Raw genomic sequence first — 20,823 nt, 5'->3', positions numbered from 1 at the left:
GAGTATTCAAACCTACTCGTCTTCAGGAAAAGTGTCACATTCAATCTGTTGACTAAATGTCAAGACAGTGATGACAAGAGCTTGTGTCAAAGACAGTGATAACATTGTCAGTTTAATGCAAGTTACTCAAGCTTTTTCATATAGGTATAGGGGGATTGTTTGTTTTTGTTTGGGTTTTAAAAAATGTGTATAAATACAGAAATTAGAGTTTTCTCTCTTTCTTCTCATTCCAAAACTAAGAATAATCTTCTGAGATTTTCAGTACATTTTAAAATTCTTAGTAAAAGATCTTTATTTACAGACTATTATGGTATCACAGTCTGTTATTGAATATTATCAGAGTTCCATGCAAGAAACTGCTGATACAAAAAAAACCAAAGGCAACATATCATGGCAGAATGAATTCAAGACACTGGGCAGTATGTATAAAAATAATCTGCTTTGGGGGAATTAACCCATTCATTTGCTACAATTGTGCGGTTTTCCTGTATATACCTGCTGTTTTTTTTTGGTCTCTGTCTTTAAATAACTGCAGTAGTTTCTCTAGTGCCATGTTCACCTTGCCACACTATCTTGAGCACTAAGTACATAACAGAAGCATTCCAAATAATATTTCACCAAACATTTCAGATTATAGAAAACTTCAGAATACAGAAAATGCCCTCCTTAGCAGATTGCTAAGTGTTGATGTTAGCAGTATTAACTGGTTTGCTCTATTAATTACATTTTTTTAGACTAACATAAGTAAGACTTTGCTTTTTATTTAGAAATAAAATTATTAGTGGGCAATACCTAATAATGGCAAACATCGAGTTGAAGTTCTTGCATTCTCTGCAGTGTAGTGCTATCTTAATGAAATGCTTAATGATCTTCATCCTTTTCAGCTGGTTGGTTTCTCTTAGAATCTCAGAAGCCACCCAGAATGTTTCTTGATTTATCACTTCTTCAAACCTCTTTAGATTAGTGCAGCCTGTTTTTGACTTGAGTTTAAACAAGTCATCTATGTATTCTGTGGGTTCGATATTACGGAACAGCTCAAAGTTTCTCATGGAGAGTTGGGTAGCCACCTCAACAGTACTGAGCTGTAGGAGGGAAATTTGGCTTTCCCTTAGTAATTCTTGAGCATCTTCATCTGAACAAAGAGTTTCTGTTTCCATGTTGTTCTTCAGGTAATACCTGTAAAAAAAAAAAAAAATTCAAGAAAAGACACTAGATACAATACACCTCATTAGTGCTGAAAGTTACAGCAATGATCCAGTTGGAATCTGAGAACAAAATGAACTTCACCAGGCCTTTGTATTAATGAGAAGTTGCATAAGCAGCAGTGTGTTGCAAAGAAACAGAACATAAATAATGAAGTAACACTCCCTTAACAAGATTTTGACTTAATAAAGTGGCACGAGCAGCTTTAGCTCAGTCTCCATCTTACCTGCCACTCAGCTGTATCCTGTCAGCAAGCTTGGATAGCTGGTCAGGAAGCCTCCTTTGCTTGATGACACCCTCAGGTGTGACAGAGACTTCGCATAGTGAATATGCATCAGGGGTTGCAGTGAGAGCAAATTCCCTGATGGCCTGGATGACCACTTCCTTTGCTGTTGTGTCCTTACTGATCATGATGTAGCGGCTCTGCTGGTCTGCCTTGAAAACCCGCAGAACTTGGTCTGGTAAGTCTGGAAAAAAATTACATGCAAATTATGCACTTTAGTAAGCAAAGAAAAATAAAAACTTAATGGTGTAAGAACAAGCAAGTCACACTGAGTTTAATTATTAGAGTTATCAGTTTTTACTTCAGTAAAAGCTAGTTCTATTAACATCCAAGAAAAGAAGTTAGTTAGGCTATAGATGGAGCAAGCCACAAAAATATGTTAACATTTTCAAAGTTTGGACAAACTAATGAGCAATCTGATTTTCACAGTTGTTGAGTCCTGAAAAATTCTGAGAAAAATCCAGGACACTAAACGATACTATCCTATACAATGACACGTAAGAAGTTTAAGCAAATAGGTGATAAGAGTGTCAAGCTCCTTAAGGGTATTTCGAAGAAAATAGATTCATTTACTTAACTCTGACACTCAACCATAGTGCCCCACACAAAGGGAAGGCACATAATGTAAGTGGCTAGGAAGATGCCTGTGTAATAGCCAGCGTGCGTGTGTACACAACTGAAGTGCAGTAGTATTCATGCATCCAGGTATTCAATTATCACAAATACTCAGTCATCGGTACATTTAGATCATAGTAATAAATCAGTCAGTAACAGAATGGAAACTTTGCTCTTTATTTCTCTGTGCCAGTATTTTAGTAATTAAGAACTAAAGCAGCAGGGTGAAAAAAACCTTCACAAATATTCAAGTTCTAAACATATTCCTGTTTCAAGTGACTGATGACATGAAACTTACAGTGAACTGTTTTTTAGGAATTCTGGAAAACTACCAGACTAACACTCACTTTTATGTTTCCCTAAGCTATATGGAGATCCCAAATCCACACATATTTTCTTATTTCCACGCATATATTGAAATCCAGACCCACTGATCAACTGAATTTTGGTTGTTATCACTGTATTATTAGAAAAAAACCCAAAAAAGATAAATGAAATTATACAGCTATCCACCACCGGGTTTTTTAACATCGGGTATTTTTAACTGACAAGTATTTCAATTAATTTAATTTCTTCCCTCTGTTACAAATAAGTTTTTCTAGTTTTGTGAGTCATGACATCTAGCAATTTTTCTTTGTTTTTTTCTTAAAAATAATTAATTTTTTAAATCAAAGAGGTCATACAAGCAATAAAATATGTAATAATAGCCTTCTAAATGAAGGCTTCTGAAATTGCTATCGTAAAAAAAATACTAAAAAAAACAGCTGCCAAATGAAAACATTCACTTTGATACAACTACAGGTTTTTTGACAAGACCTGAATGTGCATAACATGTATTCCATTTACTACAGAAAGATCTATTCAGCAGCAAAAATCTTGTAACAAAAGAACAAAACTTAACACCTCCCCACTGCTCGTGCATGTTTCCAAAATAACAATTTGGAAAGCATCAAGATAAATCTCTCTCATATGAGTGCATTTACATGCCACAAAGGCTTTTAAGGCTTAAATATATTATTTTACAAATTTCATGCAACTAAACCTGTAAATTTAAGCTCACAGTAGTTTTTCTGCAGCTTGAGAAGCACTAATACCAAAACACACTAGAACTGTGTGATTACATCACCAGTTATACATAAAGGATATCACTACAGGCCAGTTTTTAGCCCTTCCTAAGCATTTGAGTCAAATGTACAAATACTTTAAAACAAGCAAGACAATTTTGCCTTTTATCACTAACTCTACACTGACCCATCTTCCTTCAGTAATTAGTTGAAGAGGGATACAGAGCAGAATATTTTCTGAAATATTTTCTGCATTTTTTGACATCTGGAGGAAGGCAGATGCCAAAGACACAGCCTTTCAGAGATGTTATTAAAAACCACACCCTTCTCTAGATCTTGCTGCCTCTTGCTGTTACAGAAATACCTGCCACTCAAAGAAATGCTATGAAGTTGGGAAGCTCCTGTAAACAATACCCAGGTGAAAAATTATTTAATTGTTCCGAGAAATAAAGCATTTTGTGCAACAAGAAAATAACCTGCTCTGCTGGATCAATGAAATCAATATGAGGAAATGCAGAGGGCAGCAAATAGAGGAGTCCCATCTTTGCACTGCATTTTACCACCCAGTTCCTCACGATGCCTACCTATCAGAGCTGGGAGCAAAAGCTCAACACAGAATACAGAGACGTCTGCCAGCAAGTGAAATGATTACGGCTATAGCAATGGTAGCAAGTAATTCAGCCCAATAATTTTTAAATAAAACACTTGAAGAGAATCGTAATCACCCCCCTTCACTGCTTTTCAAAAAAGGAAACTGGAGTGGCAGGCTGAAGAACGCAATGCTGTATGATAGGAATCTATTCCCTTAGAAAGATTGTGAGGGAAAAAAAAAATACCAGTGACTGGCAGTTCATCATTACTCTATTATTTTGACTTCAAATCAAATAGCAAAGGCAGCACAAGAAAAGAGAAATCAAAGTGCTATTGAACATTTAAAAATAAACCTTTAAAAGTATATTTGAGACAGCCTGAACCAATCAGAAGAGAAACTAAAATGACTCCTTGCAGATTTCAAGCTGTTCACACTTTCTCCTCAAAGACTACTCTTCTAAAAGGAGCAAGTTGTTTTATTTTCTATCCTGAGGGATATTTCTCCAAGCCTCAAAGGACAGCTGCTCTACCACTTTCTCTTCCTCCTCCAGTGCATTCAATTTCTTGCAATCTGCCTCCATTTCCATCTTTAATTTAGACCAAGATAGTAAAAGGAATTAAAATTGCAGGCTTTAATTTTTCCAAGTCTTGAAATATATAGAGGTATAATTCAACTCTTCTATCTACAATGCAACCATCTCTAAAGCCCTTAAGGTATATGTTTTTCATTTCAGACTCCCTTTTCCTTCCTTTCCACACAGGAAAAAAAATTTTACCTGAGAATTACTTTAAAAATATTCAGTGTGTGGATATTCAGGCAAATTCAAGCAAAGAAAAAAAATTTTTTTTTTTTTCAAATGAGGAAGAAATGCATTTTCTACAAAGACATAGAAAAACTATTAAAACATTGGGGCAATGGCATTATGTCATATTGATCTCCTTTCCTCAATGCAAAATGCAAACAGTTGAACCTTCCTCATTTATTAAGCTTCTCTGAACTCCATCTGTGACTGAAAGGTCTTTAGGCCTGCCATGGCTTTGCTTGTCATGGAAGTTTGTTTGAGCTGTGTGAGTCAGCAATGCCCACAGCCCTGGAAGCTGGCCAGCTGCTGCACTTGGCATTAGGGGCACACTGATTACCTAGAACTGTCTGGCCTGGGTAAGTGGCAAGATAGAGAATCGAATTGTCACCCATTTATAAAAAGAGTCCTGATGAAAAGCTAGAAGAGTATCTTCAAGGTGTTGGACACTAGTCATTAGATAAAACACAAAAAAATATCAATCTTCCAAGTCTCTGAGGATCAAGCTTAGACACTGGGGCAAAAACCACAAACTAACCTCTTGCAGACTCCTCTAGCTCTAAAAAACCTAAGATGAAGTAAATAATGCTCAATATAAGTTTCAAGCACAATGGTTACACCAACTTGGCCAGTGTGCAGGCTGATACTTAAGCACCGTCCATTCAGGTAATGTTTGAAATCCCTCAGACTTAGGAGGGCACGGAATTTTCAGTTCTACTTTTGAGAAATTCTCTGAAGATTAGGCTAAAATAACCAATTCTCTGCAGAGCTACCATCACCATATCCTCCTCCAGCAGCTATATTTTAATAGCAAAGATTGGGATACTTAACTCAGGAAAGGTTTCCCACTAAGAACCTTCCTGGAGCCAGATAAGAGCCCAAATCCCAACCCTACCAGGAGCTCCAGCTAAACCCTTCTTATAAGATAAGGCTCTCAAGTTTCTCATACTCTCCTCCTATTTCTCCCTCGCTCACCCCTGTGCTTTGATCCTCTCTAAATGTGTTCGTTTTTTATCTATTTCAGAAAGGGATTTTATATTCAAAGAATTTGGCATACAGCTGTAGGGCAGGGTGACTAACAAGAAACTCTGAAACTCTGTCCCTTACAAATGTAGTACAAATTATGTAAGTCTGTTCAGAAAAAGACAGAAATACATGTCTTGTGTCCCAGTCCAACGTCCTTTCCCTTTACTATAAGCTAATGATCTGCTATGCCATTTGAAAATATTGCAGTCATGTAAACAATGATCAATCGAGGCAAATTATAAAATATCAAGCAAAACAGGTTTTTACTGACCAAGAATATTCAATCAGTAAGAAGCACTCTGTACACAGCATACTTAAAAATCAGACATCTATTATATATGGGTAAAGTATATTGTAGCAAATGTAATAAATCCTAATGCATGAATACATGGCTAATTTGTGTGTGACAGCAAACAGTTAATAAAAACTCACATGCCTGTTCAGACTCTACAAATCCACACAAAAACCCTGAACTATGAAAGGAAATAAAAAGGTCAAGAACAACAACAAAAAAAGGATCCTTACCTGGAGTAGTATTAAAGTCTAAGATGCGGTGATGAGACTGCAGTAGATCGGGATTACTGGATGACAGGGTTCCACTGACAGGTAAAGCAGGAGGAATGTGCTTTGTTTGCCTCAGTCCCACAATGCTGTCATCCTGAGACTGGCCAATTCCAATGTCACTGCATCCAGAAAGAAATAAAATCAGGACTTGCAGACATTCAGAGCTTGGCTATACTAGAGGGATTCAGGGATGTCTCTATTGCTACATTTTCGTACTTTGAATTGTTAATACAGCAACTGCTATTTAGAAGTCAAAGTTCTCCAGACAACAGGACTTGCTTTGTCAACAGTCCACTCAATAGAGTGACTCAGTTTGCCTGCTCACAGTGCCAGAAGATCCTCACCATGAAGCTCTGAAGAGCTGCTAGGCTCCTTATTTTTTAATGATTTTGGCCAAGATGTTTGTTCAAAAGGTGGTACACACCTCATCATTACTGCACCACCCCATCACCTAAACTTCGAGTAGTACTGCTGCCCCTTAAGTGCTGTTTTCAGGCCTAAACTTCATAGATTTTCTACCCCATCACAGACAGGATCTGCAACCTGTGATATATTGTAGCTATACTGTATAAGATCTTTCAACAGACAGATAAGACAGGATCATTTCTGATCATTTGGTTTTCCCACCCTGTATCACTTCTCTGAGTTTCTCTTCACTCAGTGTGACTGAAGCGATGCCAGGTAAGGCTAAGCTAAACGCTTGGGTGCTATCAGTATCCTCTCCAAAGTACCTGACAGCTGTAAATAAAGTGTTCTGTGATAAAGGTGAAGGGTTTTGTCCATTAAATTGTATAAGGCAGAGTCCCAAAGTAGGTCAGTAGTGCTAGATGGATCAGAGACAGAGCTATCATCATATTATAACAGGCACTGATTTACTTATTGCTTTTGAGTTCAAAATAAAGTGAAGCAGTGCAACTGCTACAGGATGTAGAGCTGGAGACAGCCATTGAACTTTTCTCTAAATATACAGATCAAAATCATTAATAAAATACTCAGAGGGCGTAAAATGTTGAATAGTAGTCATTATAGAAAGTGAAAAGCATTAAAAATGTAGCAAGTATAGGCGAGGCCTTTCTAAAAGCCAAGCACATCTAAATCTGTGTAAAGTAAAGCATAAACCAGAATTCAGACTTCACTGCAAATGTTACAATTAAGTCTAGTAAATTAAATGATGCAACACAAACGACCACTTGTACCCTAATGTTGGGCACTTAAGCCTTTGTCTAGTGCTCTATCCATCCTCAGAAAACCTAAACAGAAGTAACAAAGGGCTAGAAAATTACCCTGATAGCTGTTACAGCACCAATAGCCAGCCAATGAATAACTTTACACAGCACACTCTTGTACCACTTCTTTAAGTGCTATGAATTGAACAGTAGCCTGGAAAGCTAGAATGGTATCTGAGCACTTAAGACACATTTTTGATTATATGAACACAACTGCTTTTGAGAGGGCAATGTATGGTACCTCTCTATGTTGTGTTTGGTTTTTCTCATTGTTTTGTTTTTAAAAAACAAGATAACTCTGTATTGCCAAAATACTTTTATGAAGTGTAAACCTCAAGCCATGAGAGTGACAGAAACACTCAAGTCCACTGAAAAAAGTTATTGGATTCTCTCAATCAGAAATTAAGGTGAATCTGAATATTTGTAATTTTGTACTTCCATATCAAGCACAAAATACTGTGACAAGCAGTGATGACCTACTCAGCACACAGCACTTTCAGCTAAGCCAACAAGCAAGTCTCTCACTACAACCAAAAGAATTGCCAGCAATCAATATCACGTCTTTCAAGTAGGAGCCACCACACATTAAAAATAAGAAAGTAAACAAAAAAGCCAGCAGCCCTTGTACCTCAAAATACTTTCAGGCAGTTCTAAACTACCATATACATGATTACAGAAGTGTGCCAACAACAGTATTTTCTCCAAATTCAAATCAAATGAAGACAATGTGATTCATTAATAGTTTTCCTTGCATTATGCATTCCTTTTGCAGTTTGTCAGTTTTATATACTCTTATACCTATCCTGTGCGTCATGACTGAAGCAGCTTCAGTAAAGTGGATCAACTCTGAAAATGTTAGGTTTAAAATAAAAAAAGTGACTAAAATTGTGCTCAATTTTAAGTATTCATATAAGAAATTGGAAAGCACTTACTTTACACTCCGTTTACCCTACTTAAATTGGAATCTGAGTGAGTTCTAACTTATGCAAACAAGTAAGGAACCCTAAATATATCAGATAGAAAGATCAACATCAAAAAAATCCAGGTCCCATGAAGAACTACTGTTAGGTAAAATATTTTATCATGCCAATGAAAGGAGATTGTGGTTTTAAGGAAACAGCATTTCTATTGCTTTCTGTATGTACCTGCCATGCAGGGAGATAGCACATTAACTAAGTTTCCTGCTGAATGACAAACAGGGTAGAAGGGATAGTGAAATGACAGAAGTATCTGAATGCGTCTTCCCTCAGAACACAAAATCCTGTGCATGACACTGCAGGGCTGCAGAGGGGAGAGACAGGGGCTGCTGCTTGGTCTGGGATGCTGTGCTATGGACCAGGCAGAACTGTACAAGAGAGGGAGGTGGGGATGGTGTTTAATCCTTTTTTGGAGCAACTGAGCCTACAGACAACAAAACTACTCTGCATCAGAAAAGTAAAGAAAGAGCTCCAGAGGAAGCTGTACCCAGAAAAACCCTTCAAGAGACGTCTAACAGACAGTGAAGAGAAGGAGATTTCCCCAGAGGTGCAGAGGAAATGGTGCTGTTTGCTCAGTTTGGGAATTTATTTGACTTTGGACTAAACAGCAAGACTGAAGGAAGGCATTATCTCCTGCTCAAACTGATTCATCTTTGATACTGATTTAATGTCTCATGAAGCAGACAAGCTCCCTCTAAGAGCGACCTCCTTCGTTTAAAGATTGGTTTTGTCTGCGTACACCCTCGAGGCATTGGAGACTTCTTCAAGCTTCACACTCAAACAGTGGACAGTTTCACCTCTTAAGCCAGCTGAGTCATGAAGTCCTTAAATGCCTACTTTAACTCGTGAGTAAATCAGCTTTTTCACCCCTCTTGATTTTTTATATGCAAAAACATGAGACTAGGTAAAGTCCCTTAATATATGTGATGCTAGTAGTTATGAGGAAGAATGAGATTGATGCTTCTACACAATAGGGGAAAGAAAAGCACAAACACCAAAGTCTACAGCTACAGATCTCTATGGAGAAACTGCAGACAAAAACAACTGCATGTCAACAGGCTTTGCAGACAAATTGCTATATATAACACATGAAGTACAGCTAGCAAAAAGACAATAAAATAGGTCAAGCTTTTCTGAATCTTACCCAAAGAGGTCCCTGCACAAAAAAAAAGTGTAAAAATGAAAGAAAATAAAGGAAAAAGAGAAAAAACATGAAAATTTTATGCAAATGCTACGAACCACAGTGACCAATGCAGAAAATCAGACCTAACTGCGCAGCTCATCAGAGGAACAAATATGCAAGACCAGTGAAATAAAGGAAAACATGCTAAAGACAAACAACAAAAAAAAGAGGATTTACAGATTCTCCTCTACTGAAAGGTATTGCCATCAATTTAAGAAACATCCATTATTTGGATACAATAATTTATATTAATTTAATCTTCCTATTACTAACATTCTATATATAATGTTTCAGAACAATTTTCATTTAGTAGGCAATATCTAACATTAGTTAAGCAAACTTTTTTTAAGTAATAGCAAGAAAAAAAACCCCTGCATTTTTAGCACAAGTATCTATCAATTTACATGGAATAGTTTCTTCATTAGTGGGACATAGGAAAGAAAAATGCAAGAGAGAACACTGATCACACAACTACCCTCCACAATGCATTCTCCTCCCATCGATACCATCTGCGCCTTGGCCAAGAACCAGGCTCCCATAGTATCATATAAAATTCACTCTTCTATTGTTGCCAGCAATTCTCAGAACTCTATTTCTAAAATGTGTTCATAGAAAAAAAGCTATCAGATAGCATATTTTGCTTTCATTAAAAAAAAAAAAAACAACAACACAATTGCTACCAAAGAACCCAAGTTAAAATTTTAACCTGACTCTCCCTTACAGCAGTACACAAAAATTCTTGTAGACCACTGGAATGTGGATACATTGCAATCATTGCTCATACCAACTCTTTGCAAGTAATCTGCTTGCAGAATTATTGGTATTGGTGTCATTTCTTTATCTGTAAGAAAAAAATTACATCCAAACTAATGTCAGGAGCTGCACTGTTAGCAGCCCATGCTTGCTCAAATATCCAGACCGTTTTTTTCTGGTATTTGTTTCAGATGTAAGTATGATTTGTATTAATAAATAAAAAAGTATAATCACATACTCTAAGTTCATTAGAAATTCTTACAATTTAATGCAGAGGACATATTTAGGAGGAAATAAACTCACTTGTATGGTTTCTGAGGCAGAATACTGATTCGAGTCTTGTCAAGTATCTTCTTTAACTTATTTCTTCCCCCAACTGTGTTGGCTTTACTTTTCTTATTCACTTTTTCTAATCCTATTACCTGCTCCACATCAACAGCAAGGTCAGGGATGGAGTAACGACTCGCCTTTTTAATATCACCTATTTTAGGCAGGTGGGGAGCACCATTTCTTTTTTCCTCTGACAACCGTGTTAAGAGTTCTTTAAAAACTGCACAAGACAGGAAAAGAGAGGGAAGAAAAAGGACAAAAATGTAAAAGAAAGCTCTGTGCAACAGACCAGTTTAATATTAACCATAAAAAAAAAAAATTAGGATATTCTGTCAATTCCAGTATTAATGTAGGTATTAGACTTTAAGAACATTTTTTCTTTCAAAAATGACATTCTTTTTCTGCAGTACGAATCAGTTAATTGGCCCAGCCTACAACAGAACTACACAAGTGCCCACGTGGTTGCATGGATGGTATCAACAGAAGGAATTTGACTTTTCAGCCTAAGGACAAAAGTTTCTGCAGAATAGGAGCATGTATAAAAAGAGCAAGTTAGACAGACGTGAGAGAGAAAAATACAAATGAGAAGGAAGGCTTAAACAGACTGACAGCAAGAAAAGCTCTCTGATGGACAAGAAATTATTAGCAACAGGATCAAAAAAATCAGAGGGGAAACCACAACGAAGACATAAGGAAAATATAACAAAGCAGAGACTACTGAGACACCTTGGATGTTTGACAGGGCCATTGAATCCATCTGCCAGAAATACCAAAAAGCCACTCCTTCTCCCTCAGCTCCCTGGCAAAGAGTAATCTCTGAGGCAGAAATATCTGATAAATTTGTAAATTAGTTCTTCTACTACAACCTTGAGCCTCAAAAAAAGCCGATATACTTAAATAAATCAAACAAAACTGAACTGGAGAGCAAGTCATGTATTCTGAGTGTTAGAGGAACTCTCCATACAAAAACGGAAAAATCCTCTGATGAGTTGATTTGTAATAATAAATGAAAAGTGATAATTAAAACTAAGGAATTGTAGAAAAACATAGGAACAAAGGCAACTAACTAAGGATGTGTATTAGGGGCTATGTTTTACTGTTATTTATTAATTTTTGTCCTTAATGTTCTCTAATATCCAGAGGTACAACAAATTACCAAGAGACTTCAACAGCTTGAAATAAGACACATGAAAGTGGAGGAGAGTAATTCCAGCCAATAACTGTACTCTGGAATACGACTTGGAGGCTCGAGAGAAAAATTAAATACAGATAAGAAGATGCTGTTGAAAAAAAGGAAACTTTCCTTTTTGTATTCGTGGAGAAGGAATGCTGCAGGCAATACACAGAAAGTAACTGCTTTGAGACTGTACTGTAATCTGGTTTCAGTATTTGCCCTGGAGCCATAAGATAGATAAAAAAATTAGAAAAACACAACTTCTGAAGAAAGGAAGAAATCAGGTTTAATCTTTAACATAGTAAATCAACACGTGAGATTCAAACACCCAGTGTGAGAAGGATGGTTACAGAACTTACACATAGAGAAACAAGAACATCCTGCTAAAGAAGCAGACACAGATATATTAGGAAATGTCTTAATTATTAGAAACAATTGAAATATTAAAATCTTTACTGCAAAGCAAAATAAAATAAAATTTTAAAAAAAAAATTTTAAAAAGTCATTTAAAAAAAAATCTCCAGGAAACAGATTTGACCAATGACTTTTGGAAATAACCTGGGCAAATTAACTCTTCAGTTAGTGCAGTGATGTGCTGCAGTAACATTCTGCCCTACTTACCTGTGATGAAGAACCTGATCCTGAAAGAGACACTCAGGGAGCACATCCCTAAATTGTATAAGTAATCCAAGTATCCAGTGGTAAAAAAATCAGACCAAACCCCCAATCTATTCATTACTTACAATGCTAATTGAGGTCCTGAGCTGCATGGAGACTTTTCCATGCCTACTTTAGTACTTGTTAGAGGGAAAAATGCAGAGAACAGATACAGAGGGTACCAAGAATCTTTTCACCTAGCTGGCAGGAAAGGTTGTAACAGCCTTGAGCCCTCAGAGGGCTGAAAAACTACAAGTAAATTCAGCAGACAGAATAAGACCACTGATCAGCTGAAATGCCTGAAGAGGCTTCTTTCTTGAGAGAGAACTAAATGTATACAAGCATGTTTTTTAAGTTTGAGCTACATGGTCACAGTAGTTGCTCTTAATCCAGAAACATATCCTTGGTGAGAGGGAAGTCACTTCATCTAAGTCCTTTCTCATAAATTTTTCTTTGCAATTATGAACCAAGATATTTTAGGACGTTCAAGTTTCCTTTTTATATTCTCTCCAGTACAAAAGAGTTTCAAACAAAACTATTTTAATCTTTTAAAAAAGTAATTTAGGTCTCCATTAAAACTAGAAACAACAGGGCAGGCAAACTTACCAAATAAATTGGTTTTCACAGTGATAGACAGATGAGTGTTATTTCTAAGGATTTCCATGGCTTTTGTCAGCTGAATGTTTTCAAAGTTTTGACCATTCACTTCCAATATCTAAAACTCAAACAAGTAACATTATTTTCATGTAGTGAAGAGAAAGGAAACAAAAAAAAAAAGGGGGGGGGGAGGGTAGTGGAGGGACACATTTTAAAACAACATACCTGGTCTCCACGTTTCAAGCCTGCTTCTGTAGCTTTGCTACCAAAATCTACACTGTCAACAAAGATTCCAAATCCCTTTTCTGACCCTCCCAGCAAGATAAAAGGCAAAGGGGCTTCTCGAGATGGCTTTGTTAAGGTTATCAATCTTCGTTTAGCTTTAGCAGCACAAGCAATATTTAACAGCCTCAAATGTCCACCCATTTTCTACAAGAGAAAAGCATAGCAAGTTATATATAACAACAGCCTGGCTATTCCCTGTCATCCCAAATTGTCAGAAAAAAACCCTCACTCTTACCTCCCTCTCTAAATTGTTCTCAAATTCTTCCAGGAATCGAGTCATAGCAGGATCTCCTTCAAAATCATTGAAGTGATTGTTCACCCACAACAATACTACCCGTGTAACCTGAAAATTAATCAATATTATAAATATTTTGCTGGAATACTCAGAACAACAATTTTGCCAAGTCTTTTAAAAATACTGTTCCTTAAAGGCCCTGTAAATTTCCACTGGAATCTTAAATAATATATCTACATACATCCAAATAAAACTTCATTAATATGCAATTTATCAGGAGTATAGGAAAAAAAAAGTATTAAAATTGTTTTCACTTGTATAAGCAATTGTATGCTGTAATTCATAATGAACACTATGAGTCAGAAAACACTGGCTGCATCGAATTTGATTAAGTAGGGAATAGTGCACACACATAGAAGGCAACAAGGTGGATCCATTTGTGACTTATAACAATTTCCTGTTCATGTATATTTCCAAATCTGCTTAGTTCTTCAAGCACATGATCACAAAGCTTACAATACAGCTTAATATTGGCTCTTGAATCTCATAAGTCTTTAGATGTACCACCAAGAACTTCATTTGGCAGTTACCTCTATAAAGACCTACTGTATGTTCAGAGAGGTAGGAAAAACAAGGTATTGCAAGAAGCAGCAGAGGTTTTACAGCAAAAACATGTGATTCCTTTCCTTAGAGTCAATCTTTCCATTTACTCCTCCTTTTTTCCCTCCACTGGCTACTCCCCAAGCAATTATGATAATCAGGTTGAGAAGAATCTTAGCTGGTATTTTACAGTTTGTTAGGAAAAAACTCTAAAGGAATACTATTACTACTAATGAAGATAAAGCCACAAAATAAGAGCTGCATTTTTTAAAACTATACGCTTTTACTACAGTATTCTTTCTTTTAGTATGTGATTTGACCTGGAATATCAGCAGCACTTGTCCTGACAAAACAAAAGAGTTTTGGTGTCTTGAATTAATATTGATTCACGCTACTTTTTAGAAGCTGCTGAATCCAAAATGGTTGAGCCACTCAATGCTACCTCTAAAAATACAGTTGCATCTCTTCTTTTATGCTGGGAAAGTAAATCAGTAGGCATAAATCTCTAAACATTTCAAAACCTAGAGCTTAAGAACAAAGTCTCACATAAATTTTAATCAGCTAGCACTAACCCCTGTCCTTTCTTGTGTTTGCACAAAATCTAAACCTCTACAGCCTCACATGCTAAAGGTCTGACACCAGGCATGCAGAACCAACCCCTGCCACCCTCACAGTTTCTAAGTACTTTTCCTTTTACCCCAGAAAAGCAAACGAATTCAAAAGAATTGCTGAAATTAACGAACAAACTAATCAAGCACTTCAGAACTCCTCAAGTTCAGATTCTAACTGAAGGCAACTAGCCAGCTCTATGTGCTGCAGCTCCCAGCCACAGGAACAGACTTGAGATTTTTGCACCTTTGAAATTGAAGATGAACTTCATTCCTGTTCAACAGCTCTAATATTTTTCATTACTGTGGATGACATTGGAAGATCTAGACAATGTCTGGTTAAATTTAGGGTAATTGCAGATTATTACAATTGTCTGGGAAGCTGCAAGCCATACCACGCAACGTATTTTAAACCTCTGCAGAAACAGCTTCACTTATCAATGCTGCTTTTAAAGTTGGGACTTACTCATCTACACCCAAAGGACACTGAGCTGGGAAGAGTTGAACACTGACTTCCAGAGGAATGCCATTACTTGTGTCACAAATCAGGAACAGCATTAAAAGAGGATTGAAGCTGTAAAATTAAGTAATCTGCTGCTGGGCAAAATCATCACTAAGGCTGGATGTCCACTGTCCCACTCTGAATACTCCTGAGTACTGATCATCCCCAGGAAGTTTTAATTCACCCCTTTCACTCTCCTCACTGCCTATCAGCCCCCAATACAAAACAGCCAAAATCCTTCAGATTCCTTATTCCCTACTTGGTTATCTCCACTTATCCCAAGCTGTTGTCTGCCTCTTGCCTTTCTGTCAGTGCTACTGGAGGTCAGAAAAGGTTGGTTATTGAGGCAGCAGAACAAAGAGCTGTTCTGTGTTCAGACTGATACAAGTAACTGCGCTGGTTCACGCTTTTAGAGGCTGAGGGGATTGTCCATTGGAGGACAAGCAACATAAATTTAAAGATGAACTCCAATATTATAGCTGTGAACAGTATTAGCTGCAAAACCTATCCTCTGTCAAATATAAGATCCTTCCTTCAAGGCACAGCTATATTAACATTTCTGGAAGAAATACCCAGATTTAAATGAAAGCTGAAAACCAAATTTCTCTTTCACTGTACTAATATAATTCCCTTGGCTTCAAATTTACAAAAAGAAAAGGGCATCTGGAAATTTTTAGTAACTTTTTTACATACGAAAAAGTTGCACACAGGAGAAAATAAAGCAATACAGTTTGAGGCACGATAAAGCCTCAATAGACAGTGTGCCAAAACTGGATATGCCTTATGTTTCCATCATGGACATTTTGTTTAGGGAAGAGGATATTTGACTGCTTGTGTTTGGGTTGGGCTTGGTAGCTTTTTTTTTAATGCTACATAAACCACAACAGATTCTTAACAATGCATGAATTTTCTAGTCTCTTTTAAAAAAAATCACAACATGTTTGCCAAGTTGAATTAACTAGTACTATGTACAGAAAACACGGAACTTAGTTATATGCTCAAACTTGAAGACACAATAAAATTCTACTGAATTACATCAAACAAAAATACTCACTATTAGAAAAAAGCTTTCTGTATACCTGCAAGCAACTAAGTTAAGTTGTAAAAACACAGCAAGGTAAAACATGGGCAATTTACCTTGTCTGAACACATTAATATTTGAATAAAATATGGAAAAATATGTTCTTAGTTTTAGCCATATATTCTGCAATTAAAATATGTTACCAGCTATTTGTGTCTTATTCAATTTAGTCATAATTGATTCTTATTAGCTTATATTTCAATGCAAATGGTAGCAGTACATAATTCAGATTTTCACCTTATCCCTGAGGCTGGGGTCATTGAACCACTCCAACAACTTCTTGCCCACTTCCATTGGGCTGGAAAGAAAGGTCCTATACGTCAACAGGAAGTCTTCTATAAATGTTGGGTCTACTACAGAGTGCTCTTCCACCAAATGCATTGTTAACCTTTCAGCTGTTCCCTATTGAAAACAAAAAATTGAAAAAAATCATAGTTATTAACACAGATTTTCAACACACGCAAATTTGTTTTCTTGTAACATACTGAAGACTCATGACGCTAGAAAGAATACTGTCATCCATTAAATGATGAGCTAAGCAAACATAACAGCTTGACCATTGTGATAAGAAATGTAAAAAATTATCTAATTTATCTCTATAGAAATTACCCAGTTGTTGACGTGCATAACTGTGAAGAAAATCTAGAAATATTAACAGTCCATTTTCAAATATTTATTTCTACAATAGATACCTCAACTAATCCTGGACCTAACTTGCCAACTGAAGAGGTTTACAGAACGCAGACTTCTGCAAGAGACTCTCTGCTTTCCTTTTACCTTGATGACAATGTGACCTTTCCTTGTTCCAGTGCGGTCGAGCTCCCTGTGCTCCTTCACCATCACAATCTCCCCCTCCTCTTCCACCTTCTGCATGTTCTTTTCCACTTGGTTGAGGATGCGGCAATAATCTTGCTGGGCTATACAAACAAACTGGAAAGAATCATCGCGCACCAGTATTAAAAGGTAAAATCTGCAGAAAAGCATTAAGACTTAAGGTGCAAGTACTCTATTGACAGACAAGATAAAGTAGCCCCTCAACCTGCAGTGAGTCAGATTTGTCTTTCCACAGTTCAGCTGCAGCAAGCAGATGAACAGACAAGCACAGTACTGGCACTACAATCCTGCACTTAGAGGAGACCAAGATCCATCAGAGCAATATGACTGAGTATTCTCAGCCATTTTCGTGCAGCTGCTTTGACCTCCCCACTGCTGGAGATGAAGCTCAGTGTCCTAGGCAGTCTTTTTTTCTTACATGCCAGCTTTTTTGAGGTGTTTAGAAGGGGTAGAAGATTGAAGTGAAAACCTAGCTTTTATTTTTTGTGACTACTGTTTTGGTAAATAATCTTCATTTTTTATAGCTATTATTATTGAAGTCAATTATTAAGAAAACTAACATTTATTCAGTTAATGAGTGCAGGCACACAGAAACAAATTACTTCTAGATTAAAGCATATAGCAGGAAAATTATTTTCTGCAATCTTCAGTTCAGCCAAGGGTAAGTGCAAGAATAAGTATCTTACAAATACTCCTGATACCTACAGTATGCAAATATAATCAAGACCAAACATAACAAACTAGAAAAAGACAACATTGTACACAAATTGTTATACCTTTGTCTCTTTTGGGGGGCAAGATTGAACTGTCTTATTATATGAATTTAGATATTTAACTGAGAGGAAGTAGTGTTTCTTCTGATTGAAAAGTTGTTAAATCCTTGTGTACGTACTTAGGAGAAAGGCAAAAGAATCAGAGACAGTATTTTCTCTTTAAATTCATTTACACACCATTTCTTTTTTCCAGCAGTAGCTGAAACAGAAGTCCCACAGTTTGGATTTGTTGAAAACATTACCCTAACAAGAAACCATTTATGCACATTTTGGAAGTTAAATGGGCAAGCTAAAGCAGGTGACTCTATTACACATCTACACCTCTTTCAGAGGTCATCTACTTGAAGCTAATTAGCCATTAGGACCAAGCAAAATGCTTAATTCACCCAAGGCTCCGCTATGGGAATAAGGAAATAGGAACCACATACCCAGATTCAGCCAGTAGTTTTATGCTATGAAAAGCATTCTTTACACCTGACTGCTTATATTACAGCAAACATCAAGCCTTTTTCCTTGAAAGGTCAGATTAGCCAAAATTAGATTTTTCACTCAAACCATGGGAGATACAGTTTGTATTACTCTGATACTCAGTAGCTGAGTTGAGCAAAGAAGAATGGCTATTTGCTACAGAAGTAAAAGAGCCTGTAATGGCTAATGGACCTTGAGATCCTACTAAGGAACATTGGAAGCAATGGATGCATGGAAGAGGCTGATGGCCCTCCCACTCTGGAAAAAGCATGTAGACAAACATCTTCATCCAAAATAATATCTTTATCCAGATAAAGATAGCTCTATTTCCCAGACTGTGGGTATGCAGGAGCCATACTGCCCAACTATGGTCCAGGGCTACCCACTGGAGATTTTACATATATTCAATTTAAAATAAAACTGGGTCTCATTATTGAGTTGCACTACACCTGTGTGGGTGTGAATTTGCATGCATCACAGACACTCTACCTGGCAGTCATCCACTTTGGTTCTCATCACTCCTTTCATATATTCCTTTTCCATGGTGGGGGAAACACCAAAACTGTTCCCCATGCACAATATCTCTGTTCTTCCATCAGGGTATGTCACCTCCACAGAGCCATTCAAAATGACTGACCAGGAATCCAGCTACAAATCAAACATTGCAGGACACATGAAGACCAAATCACTTAATTTTGCAATAGCATACTATATAAATACAACTCTCACAATTGTCCTAAAGCAAAAGTTATTTTTTAGCACCTATTAAAAAAAATTACATGCTGGTTTTCCTTCAATGTACAGCTATTTCCAGCTGAAGAAAACTGGGATATTAAGCTTATCTTTAATATTAAGAGGTAATGTAAGACTCTGAAAAAAAAATAAAGAAAGTTTTAAAACAGCACTTGAACACTGAAATAAACTCCTCACATGAGTTCAAATAGGCAGGAAGCATATTGTACAGTACAAAGAATGTTTTCTTTTGTTTCTGCTGCTTAAGAAATGTGTGAGTGCTTAAACAAAAGCTTTCAGAAAATCCAGAACAAAAAGAGGCTTTATTTACCTGAATGTTGCTTTTTTTTTTTTTAAGTAACAAAAGAGGACCTTAACCATGTGGAATCTGGGATGTTTGGTATAATAGGAGAGTCAAAAGCAACTTCTACTGACCTCTTCCCCATCGTTTAGTACAATAGTTCCTGCTCTCTCCACAACTGCAAACACCATTACAGCACAGAGCTCTCTCCTCACTGACATTGTCATGTTGGCAAAAGCAGGCAATTGATGCATGAATTCCAGTAGTTGTTCTGAAGGAGAAAAAGCCCACTGAGTCGTGCATGTCAAAACAACAAAGCACAGTAAAGACAGTTCTTCAGCAAGACGCCTGAGGCTGCCTAAGCTAAAATGCTACACAATCGTTTCTGTATACTAATAAATCATGTACAGTGGCCTGTTTTAATTACTGGGTATTTTGTAGACACAGACTGGCTGGTCATATCATCAATAGAAACCCTGCAAAGTAAAAGTCAGCATAATGGAAGAATTGTAATGTAACCAAGAGCTCTGAATACAACCAATGATGCTTGTAATACTCCAGTCACGGCAATAATTTCATGATGACTAGAACAGGACTGTGTAAAACACAGCAAGACAAATTTCACAAAACTGAGCAAGTTATTTGGTAAAGCCATCCCCTCGTAGGCTAGGCTTAACAGTAAATTGTACCTGATCATTGTCTGGTGGTTTCACAAAGTTCCTCTCAGGTGAACCAGACAGGATTATTGTCTTAAAGACAATACTGACTACTGCTGCTCTGTCTTCTACACGCACTGGAGCTGTGCTTGCACTCAACAGTGACCTTCCTGTATTTTCATTTTTTATACTGTTCATAACTACAGAACTCAATTTTAGCAGTCCTGCCAAGTGATTATATGCCCAAAATCATTTTTGCATCCAGTTTGATCTAAAATGTCCACTGAAAGAGTTCAATAGGACCCCATCTTTTGCCTAATTTTTAATTTACTCTGAATCACAGAAAGGTCATGATTAAAAGGGACTTCCAGAAGTCATCTGGTCAAACCTGCCTGCTCAAGCAGAGCCACCTACAGCCAGCTGCCCAGGAACATATCCAAACATCTTTTGAATATCTTCAAGGAGGAATGTTAACACCTCTCTCAGCAACCTCTCCCAGTGCTCAGTCACAGTAAAAAAAAAAGCCTTTCCTTGTGCTCTTATGGAGCCTCCCATGTTTTAGTTTGTGCCCTTTGTCCTCTCACTGGGCAGCACTGAGAAGACTCTGGCTCCATCATCTTTATACCCTCACCCCAGGGTATTTGTACACCTTAATGAGAACCCCTGAGTCTTCTCCAGGCTGAACAGCTTCTCCAAGCTCTCTTA

General features: G+C 37.0%; 1 protein-coding gene across 16 annotated transcripts in view; it reads right to left on the bottom strand.

Moving 5' to 3' along the window:
* The window catches only part of RAPGEF2 (Rap guanine nucleotide exchange factor 2), a 186,593-nt gene that overhangs the window by 17,551 nt on the left and 148,219 nt on the right, over window positions 1-20,823 (bottom strand). For all 16 annotated transcript variants that reach the window (XM_032108462.1, XM_032108470.1, XM_032108471.1 and 13 more), the window contains 11 exons: window positions 19,597-19,733; window positions 18,919-19,077; window positions 17,132-17,284; window positions 16,592-16,756; window positions 13,564-13,671; window positions 13,269-13,472; window positions 13,053-13,161; window positions 10,589-10,835; window positions 6,108-6,265; window positions 1,430-1,670; window positions 793-1,176 (listed from right to left, as the gene is read on the bottom strand). In XM_032108462.1, coding sequence (XP_031964353.1) covers window positions 793-1,176; window positions 1,430-1,670; window positions 6,108-6,265; window positions 10,589-10,835; window positions 13,053-13,161; window positions 13,269-13,472; window positions 13,564-13,671; window positions 16,592-16,756; window positions 17,132-17,284; window positions 18,919-19,077; window positions 19,597-19,733 — 2,065 coding nt within the window. The remainder of the gene's footprint in view (window positions 1-792; window positions 1,177-1,429; window positions 1,671-6,107; window positions 6,266-10,588; window positions 10,836-13,052; window positions 13,162-13,268; window positions 13,473-13,563; window positions 13,672-16,591; window positions 16,757-17,131; window positions 17,285-18,918; window positions 19,078-19,596; window positions 19,734-20,823) is intronic.

The sequence above is a fragment of the Corvus moneduloides genome, chromosome 5, assembly GCF_009650955.1.
Source record: "Corvus moneduloides isolate bCorMon1 chromosome 5, bCorMon1.pri, whole genome shotgun sequence".
Classification (NCBI taxonomy): domain Eukaryota; kingdom Metazoa; phylum Chordata; class Aves; order Passeriformes; family Corvidae; genus Corvus; species Corvus moneduloides.
Note: the sequence above shows the minus strand (reverse complement) of the source record. Positions and strands in the feature narration are given on the sequence as shown.